This window comes from Manacus vitellinus, unplaced genomic scaffold, assembly GCF_001715985.3.
Source record: "Manacus vitellinus isolate BGI_N305 unplaced genomic scaffold, ASM171598v3 scaffold_11_pilon, whole genome shotgun sequence".
Taxonomy (NCBI): Eukaryota; Metazoa; Chordata; class Aves; order Passeriformes; family Pipridae; genus Manacus; species Manacus vitellinus.
This window is the reverse complement of record NW_021938895.1, coordinates 2114725-2131906: the sequence shown is the minus strand read 5'-3', so window position 1 is coordinate 2131906 and position 17182 is coordinate 2114725. Positions and strand designations below refer to the sequence as shown.

Sequence of the window (17182 nt, the reverse complement as noted above, 5' to 3'; positions counted from 1 at the left end):
AAATCTTTAGGTATGTGATGAATCTGCAGAGTTGCTTTAGGATGTCAAAGCAACTGCAGTAATTATGGACAAAAATCACTACTGACAGTTCAACTCACTGTCCCAACTCACTGCTCACGTAGCTTATCTGTGCACACCATCCACTGATGGGACCAGGAGTGAAGGCTGGGCCATTGTTTTTTGCAAAAGAAAAGATGAAAGATTGCCTCAATATTTAAACAAAAACAACTTTGCAAGCTTCTCTTGGGGATTTACACAGAGGTTAGAGGCCTGTGTACATAACTGAGTTTTCACTGACACCCAGCCGGAGACAGGTCCTGGGAGCATGATTATCTGAGTAGCTACTGTGAAGAATCTAAGAAAATTTCAGGCTAAAACGGGAGATTTTCAACAAATCTGTGTGTGGTCAGTAGAAGAAGTACAAAACCAAGCAGATTGGATGCTACCTTGGTTTGAAATTGGATTTTAGATATCTAAATCCTACTGTGGTTGGGATTTTGACTGACCAAATCCTGTCCAGAGAACACAAGCACCATATAACATGGACTGATCTGGCTTAGCAGGCATTGCTTCCAGATAACATCTGGAAATCACAGAGAATCATCTGAACATGAGCTAACCATGATGCAACACAAAGAATAGATTCAGAGTTTGGATTTAAATAAGAAAATTGTGAGTAAGAGCAGAGAGTGTACTTACTGGGGTTCATGCTGTGGCAGATACCTTGTGGGTTGTCTTAGACTTTTGTGCCTGGGTCTGGTCTCCAGCCTTTCACAGTGAAATAGAAAAGGATGCAGAAATTTCAAGCAAGAACCATGAGGATTGTTCAAGGATCGGATTAGGAGAATGGTTAAAGGATCAGGACCTCTCAGAGTGCAGTACCTAGGCAGGACAAAATTATGGGTCTTTGGACAAAAGTTAAGTGGTGCCCCTGTGGAGAAGAGAATTGAGAGCAGAAAAATCATCAGTGTAGACAGCTAAATATTGCAATAAACAATGAGTGGGAACGGAAGCTAAGTCAGATAACATAGAGCATGAAATCAAAGTATGACATGGAATTAGCTTTTAAGACCTGACACAGAACATATTCCCTGGAAAATCAAAAAGATTAGCTATTACTTTTTTTCCAAAAAAATCTTTATCTCAAATACAAGTCTGAATCAGAAAGATGAGTAAAAACCCAAGAGGCTGTGGAGATAATTGCAGATTTCCATATCTCCAAAGTCCATGGAAGAGTAAAAGCTTGGGCTTCCCTCTGTCAGATGACCATACAGAAGTCATGCTTCAGGTTTTCTCTTAATATGAAAAAGGGAATCTGCCTAGGGCACATGGAGAGCCAATTATATGAAAACATGGCCAAAAATGTGTTTTCATAACATCAACTGCATATCCATGCTGCAGGTTATCTGTTTATCCAGGAATTTGGAAAGAAATCCTGGTAGTTTGTGGGAAGGAGGGAGTAGAGGATGGAGAAAAGAAGGGAGGGAAGTAAAATATTGTTGATTTTAATTCTTGCTATGGTTTGTTAATTTTGGCTTGTGGGAGGTGGAATTGCTCCTGGCTTTTCTTTTATTGTGATTATACTTTTTAATGTTGGCAAACACACCTGGAGCTGACAATAGGCGTTTTTCACTAGCACATTGTTATGAATAAACTAAAAATAAAATAATGAAGCTAAACACAAAACTGAGTATGTGGTTATCTTAAAGTGACACCCTAAGGCCTTACTGCTGTAGTTTCAAACTGTATAAGCCTGTCACCCTGGCAACAAATAGATAAAAGAAGAAAGATATACATTTACCTCTTGGAAGGGAGGAAACCATTTGTAGGGCTAATTCCTGTGGTCTTTCTGCAAGTAGAAGTCCTGAGCAGTTTTATCTGAGTTAAGATCTAAGTAATGACATTGGGGTTTGGCCTGCCATTATATCCTGATTCTGTTCTTTCTTCTACCACTTAAACAACAAGTAAAAATAAATGCCTAAGGAATTATGATTGCTGAAAATAATACACAGGAAGCAAGGGTGTAAAATAAGGAATGCTTTTGGGTGATAAATGTGTTCTTGAATGGTACACATCAACTAAACGCTGACATATGCTACATGTTCAGAGACACAACACTGAGGCTACTGTTTTTAATTCCATAAACTTATATCTTTATAAGAAGTATTTGTATAATAGTTGTCTATACTTTTATTCATATATTCATGCACACACTAACATATACAATCATGCACATTAATAAAATATCATTCCTCAGAGGCAAAGGCGTCTTTGCTTAAGGACTTTCAAAAGCAAGAAACTCTGAGTGTTTAACCCATAGAGAGATTTGAAAGCAATTTCAAAGACCACATTGTTTTTTACACTGGTTTGTTAAAATCTATGGGTCTCAGTTGGTTATTTCATGGTAGTAACTCAAAAACCAAGACAAAACTGAGTGCATGTACTCATTGATTTGGAAGCTGTCCCAGACTTGATGAGTATAAAAGATGAAAGACACTTTTCTTCTTGCTTCCTCTCAAGTTACTATTACTACAAAAATTCCAGGTTCACTCATAAGTCCCAGGAATCTGGGGGCACATCAGCTCAACAGATCTGCATTGCACAGGCTGTGGCAGTGTGGGAGAGGTGAATATTTTCTTTCTGAGTCCTTGGTTAGTAGCTACAAATATGAAAATGGTGGACAAATGCAAACTACTAACTACTGATACTGTGCCAGCTGTATTTTCCCAGTGTTCAGGCTGTCATAATATGGTTTCAGTCATTGCTTCAGCAAATAATTCAGGATATGAAGAAAGGGGTTAGAGTAACACCGGAGATGGAAGCCAGTCTTCCAGTGGAAGACTCTCACAATCTTAGTCTTCTAAGTTTGAAGACTTGTATAAGACAGAAAATGTGCCTGAATACACATTGTTAAAGATGAATTTAGAAGTTATTTAACTCATGTTCAAACACAAAATATTTGATATGTGCTTTATTCCCCTAAAATGGTTTTATTTCACTGAGGTGAGTAAAAGCAGTGGTTAGGCTTCTGTGAAGACAAGAAATTACAGAATTTGGGGCTCCTGAGAAGTGGGCACTCATGTTTTTGGTATTTATTGCTTTTCCTTAGGTAATTAATCCCAAAGAAAGAGTCTCTGATTCTGAACAATATCCTGAAGACGTGTATCTTCACATTCACTATTAACAGGTGGCATCTGGGTCAAGACCACAGGAGAAGAATTTAGCAGGTGGTCTTGTGAGGTGACTCACATCACTTCTGCTTTCTGTTTGTAAGAAGAAGTGAGGAAGGTTCAGCAGAATAGCCCCTACTAGGAAGGGCTGTGCCAACAGGAAGCAGTACCAGTGACTCAGAGAGTGGCACGTTCTCCGTCTGAGCCGGTGCTGCTCCCAGTCACCACCCAAACTGATGGTAGGAGAGGTTCAGTGGTACAGATGCTATCTTTCAGACACAGGAGACTGATAATAACCTGAGTTCTCATGATCTGTTTTCCTCTCATTATGATTTTTCATCTTATTTTACTATTGATTTTGGGAACTGATACTTCCTAGACTTAGCAGTTCACTGACAAAACCCTGATGAATTTAGCTGAAGGAGTCTGTGAGGCTACACTGTGAAGATCATAGAATCACAGAATAGTTTGAATTGGAAGGGAGCTTTCAAGATCATTTAGTCCATGCCCCTGCCATGGACAGGGATACCTTCCACGAAACCAGGTTGCACAGAGCCCCATCTGACCTGTCCTTGAACACTTCCAGGGATGGGGCAGCTACAGCTTCTCTGGGCAACCTGTGCCAGGGCCTCACCCCTATCCCAGTAAAGAATTTCTTCCTTAATCTATTCTAAATTGACCCTCTTTCTGTTGAAAGCCATTACCCCTTGTCCTGTCACTACACACCCTTGTAAAATCTTCAGCTAGACCAGGTTGCTCAGAACCCCATCCAATCTGATCTTGAATGTTTCCAGGGATGGGGCATCCACCACCTCTCTGGGCAACCTGTTCCCAGATATCGAGATATTTCTTTCTATTCAAGAAGCCTCTACTCTGTATCAAGACTATATACATATATATATATATATATATATACACATCTCGATGAAAAAATTAAAATATACCCTTCAGAGTCTTGTTGAAACCTCTTACAAGGAGGAGATCATGTTGAAATGCATCTTTTCTCCTCCCCTTTTATTCACATAGACTACACTAATGGCCTTTCAGTACTTACTCAAAAGGGGCTTTGAGGAAAGATGGGGACAGACATTTTAATAGGGTCTGCAGCAATTTGACAAGAGGTAATGGTTTTAAACTAAAACAGGGTAGATTCAAATTAGGCATAAAGAAGAAATTTTTTATGATGAGGGTGGTGAAACACCGAAAAGGCTGCCCAGAGAGGTGGTGGATGCCCCATCCCTGGAAACATTCAAGATCAGATTGTATGGGAATCTGAGCAACAGGATCTAGTTGTAGATGTCCCTGCTTATTGCAGGGATTTAGACTAGATGACCTTTAAAGGTACCTTCCAAACCAAACCAGTCCAATAACTCAGTACTCGCTGCTCTAGAGAGAAATCCTCCATGTTCACAGAAATTTCCACTTTAAAGCAATATAAATGAAGCAACCAGCAACAATGATTTCCAAGAGATACCAAGAACCTCTCAGATAATTTTCTCTGTTGTGAAGAGACAGACCTCCAGGCATCACAAATTTCAATTGCTTCCTAGAAATCAGTGCATTTGTGGTGACTCTACATCATGGTTGACTATAGTAAAGAATGAAATATTGAAATAAATTCAGGACAGTGTCTTTATCTAATGTAAATTAGATTGGATACCTTGACTTTGATGCAAACACAATGGTTTATATTAGCTGAAACTGTGGGCCAAATAGACCTTTCAGTCTTTAAAGATGCTCCAGAAAGAAATTACTAAAAATAGAAATATTCTTCTAGAGAAGAGTGAGTGTAAAAAAGCCCAGGGATGAAGCTGATCAAATAGACCTTCACATGAACACAATACAAAAATATATATATATAAGAATTATTATGCTGAAATAACTCCAAGCTGTTTTTTCTTCCCAGAATGGATATCTGGGATATTTTTGTTCACATCTTGATAGGTTTTATTGGGCGATAATTTATAGGCCACCTGATGTCAGCATAATCAGAGTTTAGTAGAATTTTTTCTTCTTTTTGCTCAGCAGTGCTGTATTTATTGGCCTGTTAAGTTTCATTTCAGTGATGTGCAGCCTGATCCAGCAGAACATAACTTTGAAAAACTCCTGCAAACAGGGTCTCTCCCTGTACTTTATACTCCCCCTCATGCTTCATATCCTCACAATATATTAAAGAATTCTAATATCACCTTCCAAGAAATAGCCAACTTCTGCTCATAAATAATTTGTAACAGTTTTGACTTTTCTGGATATTTGTAGGTTTTATTTTTTTTTTTTTATTCCCACTTTGTCTCACAAAATGACAAGTTCAGGGGCAAAGCCTGATTGACTGCCCCACATTAGACATTTCACAACTGTCTAAGCATAGTTCAGATGTCACCAAACCCACTTGAGAGGACTCTACGGAGTTCAACAGGTTATCATTTTCCTACTGTTTGATTTGTGGTTACTCTGCTTCAGTAACTGTAAAGAAATTAGTTCCCGGCTAGACAGGAACTGGTAAAACGAAAGTGGTGTTGATAGAGGTGTTACTGACATGGATATTTTTTCCCCCCTGTAAGTGATATTTGTCCTGTCTTGTCGCAACGCATTTTCTAAAGTCATTACTTCTAATTACTCCATTGCCATTTTTTTAACGTGTAGAAGTAATCACTTTGACTAGGAGCCTTTTTCAGCCGTTTCTTTTTTGCATTTCGATATCTACTTTTTATGGTCTGCAGCCAGCTTTCAGTAAACATAGAGTTGGTCTGCTGCCTTTCTCCCATGAAGCTGCTCTTTTGTTGTTAGATGTCCGAACATTCATGCACACATCTGTCCCACAGAGGAAACAGATGTGAATTGAGACTGCAGAGGTTAACACCGCTGAGGCTGCTGAAAAGAAAAACTAAATCCAACTTGCACAAGTGAAATCTATGTCAGAAAGTTACACAGCTCCTCCAGCTTCATTCATGGTACACTGAATTTGTCCTGTAACATACCTATTATTTTTTTTCAAAACATGTGTTTTCAGGGTCATATTTAAACTGAGAATAAATACAGGTTTTCCAGGGCAGGCACAGAAGAAAAGGCCCTTCATTATCTTGCCTATATTATCAACCAACTCCTGCTCAGACAATAAATAAGCCAAAGAGGGATGTATTTTTCTCTTCTATGGAAATGTTGATATTTTGAACTTTTTCTTTTAAAGGATATAAAAGTACTCAGACACAAAATTCACTGTAGTTTGGGCACATTAAACTTTTCCTCTGAGAGGAAAAGATATCAGTTCCCCAAGTAACATCAAGAGTGCTTTTTGTTATACTTTAATTAGTTAAAATTTTAAAATAGAACTTGCTTTTAAATCAAAACAAAACAAAAAAACCTATGATGTTTTGTTTTAAAAAATTGCAAAAGATCCACTTGGAGTATGATCACTTTGAAGTTTTGGATGAACTTTTCTTGGGAAATGTGATGAAAATGGCCCTTCCTGCAGAAATTTTTGGCTGTTAGTGCATCAACTTTTTTTTTAAAGAAGATTTATAAAAAATCTGTGAAGAACTTCATCAGAAGGCCCCTGATGTTTAAACATACAGGATTCAAGAATAGGAATAACTCTTCCTCATTACTGGGAGTCACATTTCCTTTGACTGAAGTAAACCCTTAAATAGCTTTCAACTACTCCTTGGCTCATCCAGTCCAATTCAATAGGGAAAATGAGGACATGAGAGTTGTACTGTGAGCTGATTTAGCATCTTAAGTTCAAGTGTTTGCTCCAAAGTCTCCTGGTTTGATCCTGGATGTCAGCTACTGTGTCAGCTGCCACGTGGGCATCACCAGATGCTGAGAAATTCCACCTGTGAAGCTTGAGCCTGCCTCTGAAGCAACTTAGGTCATTTTTGACTGGATTTTTTCATTCTTCAGTTTTGCTTTCCTTTGCAACTTTTTCTCCCTGATATCTTATTAGTTGTCAAAGCTTTTCATGCTCAGAAATCACTGAGGTCATGTACCCTGTGGCCCCTGGGTGAGCGCCAGAGGTAGCCAAAGGTCCCAGTAAGAGCAGCCTATGCCTGGTAGACCTCAGTGAAGATGCCTGGAAGTCAGAGCAGTGCTGTCCTTTGCATCCTGAGGACTGGCTTCATGAGAAGTGTTCCCAAGGCAGTACTGATGTGGCAGAGCACAGGAGTCATACACTCTACAGCATACCCTTGTAATGGTTGAGTCAGAGAAATTAGAGATGGAAAATGCACTTAGGTCACTTGGTCCACTCCCCAACTGTTTAAAGGTTGCTCCCTACAATATGTTCTTCATTGCTTTGTCTAGTCAGCTTCCCCCTTTTCCCTGGGGGGACCATTCCACGTAGTAATAGACCTCGTTGTTAGGAAAATTTTCCTGATGTGCAGACTAAATTTTCCTTGGCTCACGTTCATCCCACTACTTCAGTTAAAACCTCCTAGTCAGCTCTTAACTTCTCTCTACCTCAGGCCCTTTTCTTCCACCAGAGGAAACAAATGAGTCTGATCAAGTAAAGCCCTGTGTGTTTAAAAATAATGACATCCTTACCTCCCAAGAGTGATAGTCAGTGTAGAATTAACATAAAATGTGCAAATTACCTTATTTTATACGGAAGAAATGAATAAGCCCCTGGAAGCTTTTATCACATATCCGTTGGCATGGCTTGAAAAATCCAATGTCTACCACCATTTACTAAACACAAGGAGTCAGGTCCCATCTGGAACAGATCAAATTGCCCTAGTTGGTCAATCAAAGCACAAAGTCCCATGGAAATTTATTTCACCTAAAGGCCTGTGAGCTCCCTTTCCAATCAAGTTTAGGGACTAGAGCCATATACCACTTCACTGGTGACATATATCATGGACTGTGAGACACAGGGCTGGTGTCACCAACACTTCCACTACTTTGAGGAATCTGGGAGAAACTATGGGGTGTGGATTTCCACTCACAGATAGCCAAGTTAACCTAAAAACCATAGCAGAGCCACACGACTATCTGATGTTTTGATTCTGGTGACTGGAAGAAGAAATGTCATTTTCTATTGACTCAAAATAAATACTCTCAAAAAAATTTGAGGAAATGGATAAAGTAGCAACGCAGAGGAAACAAAATGCTTCAATTATTTCTTGGACTACTGGCATGCGTTTAATATCTTTAATAAAATAAACATTAAGAACTAGAAACAGTCTTTGACATTTTTCAGACTTTTTTTCAGGGGCCTTTTATTTTTGTTTTGTGACAAAAACAATTTGTTGCCATCATCATGAATCACCAAGGCTTCAGCTCATGTAAATTCATATTTTTCTCTTCAAAATATGTTTTGAATTACAGTTATAAGTAGTAAGCTCTTCATGAAGGCTGTTCCAGTAAGACCTGTCTCTGAATAAAATGAGATTTCAGCCAAAGTTCAAGATAAATGGGAAATCCAGGCTGAGTGGTAGATGGTAATGATATAGATCAAATCAGATGTTGACATTATACGATGTACAGCAAGTGTCTGGGAACCACTTCCACAAGTAAAAGCAGTAGTGAGAAGTTACTGCTTCTGCCTAGCTTATTTTAGAGAGAGAATCTGCAGCAGAACCCAGCAAGGGGTTGTAGTGTACTTCTCTGTCTTCAACTTCTACATTACTAAATTCCTCTTCTTTAGAGGAAGATTTTGGTTTCATGATATCACTTGCTATTAATAATTACTTTGTACTGCTTTGGTACCTTTCCACGATAAACTTCACACGATGGCAGAAAAAACCATAGTCCTTGCTCTGAAAACGTACAGCTTGGGTGCAAAACAATGGGGAGCAGAGAGCAACGAGGATTATGGAGGAGCAGATGGACACCATCGCTCAGTGCTGTGGTCCTGGCACACCCCGGGGAGAGGACAGTCTCATCCTTTCATGATAGGCTGGACAGGGCCTGTGCAACCTGGTCTAGTGGAAGGTGTCCCTGCCCACGGCAGGGGATTAGAACTGGATGATCTTTCAGGTTCCTTCCAACCCAAACCATTCTATAATTCTGCAATTCTATGTCATCAGAAAACCTGGCCCAGTGTATGTCACCTTTATTTCCCTTAAGACCAGCACTAATTGCCTCATGTCTTACAGCCTAACTCTTCATGGCTAAGTCAAGAGCAGGTTTTCAGTGTCAGTTAAGGGGAAAAAAATTCCACATGGGAGATGGTCAGAAGCATCCATCAAGCACAAAATATGGTGCTTTTTAACTTGCACGTGACATCCTGTGAAAGCAGTCTCCCAGCTCAGCCACAGCTGGGAAGGTCCCTGGGTCCAGGTTTATTCAGCTCCAGTGCAATCTGGGAGCAGTGCTGCCAGCCTCAGTGTTTCTCTGGCACAGTGGGCTCCAAAGCCAGCTGGGGCTGGGCAGACCCTGTATTTCTATCAGGTCCTGTGGGTGATGTGAGCAGAGGATTTCCCAGCCTGTGGGATAAGTGTGGACTATGCAGTTTGATCACTGGTGACTCAGAGTTACCCCCATCCCAGGCACAGCCACGCACCAGCACGACCTGGGACAGGGACAGCCGTGGCCACAGGGCATCCCTGCCCACACTGGTGGTGTACCATCTCCTGCCCCATGACCTTTCTCACCAGGCTGGCAGCTGTGGGCTCAGGACACAGCCTTGTGGTGATGGGCGCAACCACTACCCTGACACAGGTGTCCTGACTATCTGGCTCACCGACTGAAATAAATTGAACAGAAACTCGAAGAACTCTGAAAAATGCTGTAGTGAAAGGTCTGGAAGGAAGCTGGAGGCACACAGACCCTACGGCTTTGTGGGCAAAGGTGTCCACAAGGACATCTGGCACAGGATACCTGCTTTATGCTTCCCAGACAGGGCTGTGATGAAAAACCATCTTGTCTGGAGGAGGGAGCTCACTCCCAGGCTCTGCACTGCCAGCTTGCAGCTGGGCTAATGTGAAGGAATGCACTCCCTAGCAATGCTTCCTTATAAATTATTTTTACTGGGAGATTTGAGTGTCGTTACAGTGAATGTGTGTACAAATACTGGAAGAACAATGTGTGCTAGAGAAAACGAAGTGAAAAACCACCCAGCTTCCTATTTCTCCTGGGTAAACCTGTGATTTCTCCCACCTTCTTGAGTTGCAGTCTAATACAATATTGTACAGCCTTCTGCCTCCTTAAATAATTCCTGCTGGAGTAGTAGACACCGAGTACATCACTCAAATCCCATGAAGTTGTTTAGCTTCCAGTTCCACATCCTGAGGAGTTAACTCTCTAGGAGAAGGGAATGATCTGGGAGTCCCTCAGGGTGCTCTCCTGGCACAGGATAACTCCTGGCATGGTGCTAGAGCTGCATATTTTGCATGGGCTTCCAGTTTTACTGTCAGTCCTATTCTCCTGAGCTCCCATTTCCTCTCTTCAGTTCCTCACACATCTATTGTGATTCAAATAAATGTGATATATTGATGCTTCACCAGTCTGAAATGAACTGCAATTACCAACAGAGGATCCATTTAATTTACTTCCAGCCATCTAGAAGTCAAACACCTGGCTTAAATGAATGGTCTATAGTCTGGGGGGAGGGATGGACATTGCCAGAAGTCAAATGCCTTCCTACCTATTTTAAATACCTTTTCTAAACCAGGATGAACTGCATTCTGAAAGCACTCTCCATGTCTGTAGAGGAACTACAAAACCAAGGTTTAGATGATTCAAGTGGTGACTTGAAACCCATCCTTGATATTTGTTTAGAAAGTAGTTGTGAAAGATGAGAACCAAAGAAAAAACCAAAGAACTATCTGTCAGTTATAAAATAACTGTCCTATAAATTGCTGCCTTTGCAAATAACAAGGATGTGGAAGAGGAAGAAGAAGGAGAGACTGAAGATGTCCCAAGAGAGAGAAGACCAACAGGGGATTTTTAATTATTTAACAGCCACTGGAGTGTGAGATGAGGAGGTTACACCTACACAGGACTTTGAACACGCACCAAGGCACTATAATTTTCAGCCCCTCGCTCTCTGAGATGAATCAAAATTAATAATTGAGAGAAGAAAGTCTCTTGAACTGTTTGTCATCAGTTATATGTCTCTGTTACCTTGGAGTAACACCTGGCACCCGGCAGGTGCTGGGGGACTGCCGGGACACGGTGCCAACTGCACCAGGGTTTCAGTCCTTCTTCAGCCACTCTGCTGCCAGTTTCAAGTGCTTTAGGTGACTTTTTTTCAGAAGTTGCACTCCAGCTTTTCACGTAATAGCAGCACATGTGGAGCAGCAGCTCAACAATACCAGTAAAGCTGCTGAGCACACAGAGAGAAGCAGCGGGGCTGGAGCAACAAGCTGGATTGGGATGGTGGCAAATGAAAGCAAAGCAAACAAAACCTGAGACAGAGTCAACCTTTAGCCAACAAAGTGATGCAATCAGAGCAACCACTTGTTTCTTGCAGCGCTTAACTGAGTTGAAGGAGTAATTCCTGAGGGACATAAGTCTGTTGAATGCATTAAGTAGAGAATAATGCACTTTACTGAATGAGGTGGCCATGGGCAGGGCCCTTCTTTTGCATGGCAGTGAAACCTTTTGTGCCATGGTGGGGCTGCCTATACATTCCTGAGATGGGTTTTAACTCAGCATGGGTTGGGCACAAACCCTGCATGAAAGTTTGCAGAAGGGGACCCTGCAAGCTGCAGCATTCACAGAGCCCTGGCCGGGCTCAGGCTGGCTCAGAGTGGTAGGGACTGACCCTGCCCACAAACAGCTTCTGTCTGCCTCCTTGGCCCCAGAGCCAGTTGCTGTGCCCCTGTGAGAGCCAGCAGTGGTTACTAAGCCAATCTTAAAGCTGCTAGTTCTGGCTACAGGCTCTTGTCCTGCCTTGTTGTCAGGGTGCCTCAGGACCAGGCAGCTCAGAGTCTAGACTGCAAGGGTGTTCAGCATCTAATATCTTGGGCTGTGAGACCACAGAAATCTCATTCCTTTAGGAAGAAGCTCAGGAATAGCACTTTTGCCGTCCTGCCAACTGGGCATAGCATCTTTGAGAACGAAGAACACTGCCTTTGCAGCTGACTATAGGCAAATTTTTCAGGCTTTTTTTCTGAATTTGCATGCCGTGGACACTGTTCTCAATCCCTTAGACACCTAAATGAAGTCCGATTTAACCTTGGCTGATAAAGTGTCAGCAGCTGCACAGTAAGATTTTCTGAAATTATGGCTGCAAGTCTTGCACATATCAGAAAAACTCCACTGAGATTTTCATCAGCATTAGGCCATGAAAGGTTACTATTGGAAAAGAGCGGGATAAATCAAGCAAAACTATCAACAGTGGGAGAATATGCTATTTATTTACTACCATGTAAAGCTGAAAGAGGGAAAGACAGTAAAAATGAAAAATATTCCTTTTATTTTTTTTAACCATAAAGCTTTCCCCTTTCTTTCTTGTCCTATATTTCATATTGAAAGGAGGAAAAGTGATAAACTTCCCTTTATTTTTGCTTTTTTTAGTCTAAGGAAACTGCAATGGCAAAATCAAAAGCCAGAATGTTTTTAAGATACTCCTTTTATCTCCCTTTGCTGAAACACATAAAATTAAAAGGTAGTGTAAGACATCTATTAAATTACTTTTTTTCCTTCCACCTTTTTGCTAAACACAGCAGAGGAAAAAAGTCAGAAAAAAAACCCCCATGACTGAACAGGGCAGTTGCTTTGTCTTTCAGGCACAGATTAAAAAATATTGATAGGTTTATATATAAATACATATGCTGTAACCAAAACCTCAAATTCAAATACACCTGAGCTTTTGGGAAGTTTGTATATACATTCAATCTTTGTGGCTTAGGCTCATCTGTAACAGAAATATTTGCAAATAGACAGAATACTTCCTCTTTAATCTTATCTAGCAATCTGTCTGTTTGTCTGGGATTTTCCTAGAGATGGTCTCAGATCCTGATATCTGAGGGCTGCATGGCTAAATTAAGGAGAGATCATACACAACTTCACAGAGGCCTTTATTTTTTTCTATTTGCCATGAGCATGTATTTCATTTTCATCCACTGGGATGAAAGGCAGTAGCCTGGCTCAGCCATCACTGGCCCTATGGGACCACCCTTGGGAAAATACATTTTGGCTGATGGTTCATAAAATCATAGAATGGTTTAGGTTGAAAGGGGACTTAAAGATCATCTAGTTCCAAACCCCTGCCCTGGACAGGGACACCTTCCACATGACCAGGTTGCTCCAAGCCCCATCCAACCTGGCCTGGTTGTTTGCACTATGGGCAGACTGTGGCTGACAGGCACAAGGGTTGTGAGTCCTCTTTCCTGGGGCTCTTCCAGAGCTCAGAGCACATCCCACCCTTCATCTCCCAGCTCTTATGCTTCCATCAGACCAAACAGTGTCCAGCGGTACCTCATCAGCTGCTCTACAGGTCACGTACCTCAGAGGACAAATTCCGGATTCATGCCCAAGAGCTATTTCTTCATCCACAAAGAGGATTGTCTGAGGTTTCACACCTTCAGTGCCTCCTTTAGGCCAGCTGCAGCAGCTTGGCAATAGGGAAAAGATGGTGAAATGTCAGGATCTATCCACGTGTGCCTGGCTAATTGTTGTAAATTAGCTTGGCCTGTTTATGCACTTGAAGAACCCGAGGCACCACTGGTAAAGTAAGATAGATTGACTTCAGCTAAGCACCTCAGATCTTGATCTCTGGAGGACAAGAGGTGGTCGAGGCTGTTTAATAGCTGTTCAACCCCAGAGCTGCTTAGACAACTACCCTGCATTGTGTTTTGGACAATTTATCACGGCGTGTACCTGTGTCAGCAGTTACAATTACCTCTGAGATTTAGTGCACCAGGAAAGGCTCCAATTTCAACAGAGCCACGCCATGCAGCATAGATGGAGAGAAATAGGGATTTTTTTCAGAGTTTTATTGTGTCCTTTCCTGTCTGTGTCCCCCCACATTGCCCAGAGGGATTTTGTCACCTCCTTGAGTATTTTCTCGTGGTAACTTCTCACCACTTCAGATTCTCGGCATTCACTGTGCGAGACCTCACCGACTACCAGCGCTCATGTGGTTAATGGGTGAGAGAAGGGGAGAGAGCACATCTGAAAGGAATGCAAAGAAACATAAACAATTTTATTAACAAGACCACAAAATTATTTTTTAATATATGCAGCCATTTACAAGGAGCAAACAAACAAACAGAAAAACCCACTGGGGAGACATGGTCGGCGTCAGCGACCACAGAGAGCGCACACACAGATGGTATGGGCAGGTCTGGGTAGGGTCCCTTTCCTCCAGCCCCTATGAGCATGATAAGCCTGTGCAGACCTGGCCCTAAGGAGGGGGGGTGCCACGTGCATCCTGCTGCGGTGCCAGGGACGATGCCAGCTGGGTCAGGGCTCGGGCAATGGTGGAGAGGTGGCTGTTCATCGTCCGCAGCTCGGCCAGGATGTCGCTCACGTTTGCCGACGCCTGCTCGGAGCTCGGGGGCATGGCATGGGCAGCTGGTGGTGGGGAAGCAGCCCCCGGAGCACTGTTTCCCATAGGTGCTGCCTGGGGATTCTCATCATGGGAGGGCTGTGGGGGTGGGCTGCTGCAGGGCTTCATGCCTTCCAGGGGGCCTGTTCTTATGGGTGGCTGGTCTTCCTCCTTCCCTTGGATGGTGGCAAGTGTTGCCGAAGCGAGGAAGGGCAGCCAGTTGATGAGATGGGTGGCACCGCTGGGTGGGACTATTGGCAAATAAATTCCAGGGTGCAGGGATGGAGCAGAGGCAGGTGGTGCGGGAAGAGAAGGAAGTCCAGGGAGAACAGTGGCAGCAGAAGTGGATGTTGATGGTGAAATAGGAGGTGGTTTGGGACATAAGGCTGCGACACAGGCAGGTAACGGTGGTGAAAATGATGCAGTACCAGTGTCAGAGGAAGAGCAGGGTGATGCTGGAGCTGTGAAAGGTCCAGGTTCTTCAGAGGTTGGTGGTGAAGTGGCAGCAGGTGGAGCATCAGGTGTGCAAGGATCTGAATCTGTAAGGAAGACACATCGTGAGCCTTGACTTACACATACACAGACTGCTGTCTGCTGTCCCCTCAATGGGACCAGACCTTCTGAAAGGGGGAATTTCATCAGCTGGCAGTGATACTCTCTGTAGGCCAATTAGAAAAGAACAGATGTACTCAAAGACAAGAGTCTATTGTAGGTAAACATGAACTTAATATTATAAAACTAAATTAACTTTCCACCCTTATTCTTCATAAAGCCTGTGGACAGGCCCGAACATTTTTCTGGTTGGCGTCTCATAGCTGTGCATTAGCTGGTGAATTCCCTGCTGTGTTTTCCTGGCCAGCCATAGAATGATGGTAATGTCCTAACTGACTCAGATCTCCCCTGGAGATGTGAGGGCTGGATGGTTGCTGCCAGAGGCAAAGTTAATTGCTGCTTTATAGAGGGTCCCAGTTTTCAGCATTTTGATTTGAATAGACAACTAAACACCAGAAACAGTAAGAGCTACTTGGTGGCTTAAACTCTTCAATAATTTTATTTTTTTTTGTATGTGGAAACATGACTGAGTTTACACAATCAAACTTAGATATATATCCCTACCTAGATCCCTTCATTAGCTTCAGCTATGAAAATCAAATCAAAAAAAGAACAAATAGATAAAAAGAAATTGTTGACACTGGTCATCCCAGCCTGACACCTGTGCTCTCTTGCCAGTAGTTCAGTGGACCTCATCCAATGTCCCCTGTGGCCATTAGAAACGTGCTTTCTTGGACTGAATCCATCAAATACAGTCTAGGATGATAGAGCAGCCCCTAGGAGATACACAAAGGCTTGGAGAACCACACTAAGGTCCAAGGTGCTCTACCCACTGTGCCCAGCTGTTAAATACTGCATGGTAAGGATGATCCTATTTCTACAATCATTCTGAAAGCCAGAAATATAATAGGAAATGTTTGCTTTTCGACAGCCTCAAAGGTATGCATTGGTGGAATTACTATACCACTGTAGATTTTTATTTTAGCGTTGGGAACACATTATACAGGAGGTGGTGAGATGCTACAGGAGTGGTCAGTGTAAGACAGATGGATTTTAAAACTATTTCTGCTGCAATTAAGTGCAAATTTTAAGGCACTACTGTGGATACAAAGACACAAATTAATAGATTTATCTAGGTTAAAACAACCTAGAGAAAGCCAAGTACTAAGGTGTTAACACCATATTATTATTATTTCTGGCATCTAAAAAATTTGATGTGAGAAATCCATTTTCATTACTGGCTGGTTTGATATTCCAGATAGCAAACTGAAACTGACTCAAAAACAAAGAAGGCTTCTCCCTGTCATTTCTAACACCAAACCAGCTGGACATGCAGAGAGCAAAAGTCCATCTTTGTCCCACATGGGACCACCATGTTGTTCCTAATCAAACACATGTGTGGCTTAGAGGGGATTATGACACAAAATTCAGACTGCCTTTAGGTCCCCGAGGTTTTTATGGAAAGTTACTGCAGGTTCCTTGAAACAGTTTCCTTCCTTTGTGTATTGGCTTTCTTCCCAATATAAAGTCCTTGCCTTCACAGGCGCTCGATCCATGTCCAATAGAGGTTGGCTAAGGATGCTGGATGTTGGGTTTCCAAAGTGCTATTGATTTGTCTTTGGTTTTTCAAAACAAAAACAAAAATAAAGCACAGTTCAAATACAGGTTCCTTTTCCATCCAAACCACCAAAGTTTGCAGGGCTGAGATGAAAGGTTCAGGTTTGGCTCCACTGTGGTGTTAACCAGAACAACGTTTATGGTCTGCATATAGCATGGCTAATGCCTGTCCACACTGCCCAAACAAACCAAATTAAGTGTAACATTTTTCCATACATTAGAGAGCAGAGGAAGCTTGACAAACCTTGATGTAATCTGGTTTGCTACTGTGAAAAATAACTGTCACAAATGATTCTTAAAAGGTCAAAGAGCAAGCAGGGTTAAAATACAAGTAATGGCAACTAATAGAGACAAAAATAGAGGCACAAATCAGGACACCAAAGGCTCCTCCTTTTGGCTGAAATCTTTT

General features: G+C 42.1%; 1 protein-coding gene across 1 annotated transcript in view; it reads right to left on the bottom strand.

Annotated features, from left to right (window-relative positions):
* Positions 1-14460: 14460 nt before the first annotated feature.
* Positions 14461-17182, bottom strand: part of LOC115308114 (predicted GPI-anchored protein 58) — a 67972-nt gene continuing 65250 nt past the window's right edge. Inside the window, exon 3 of the mRNA XM_029965766.1 lies at positions 14461-15143. Within this exon, the coding sequence (XP_029821626.1) occupies positions 14461-15143 (683 nt within the window). The remainder of the gene's footprint in view (positions 15144-17182) is intronic.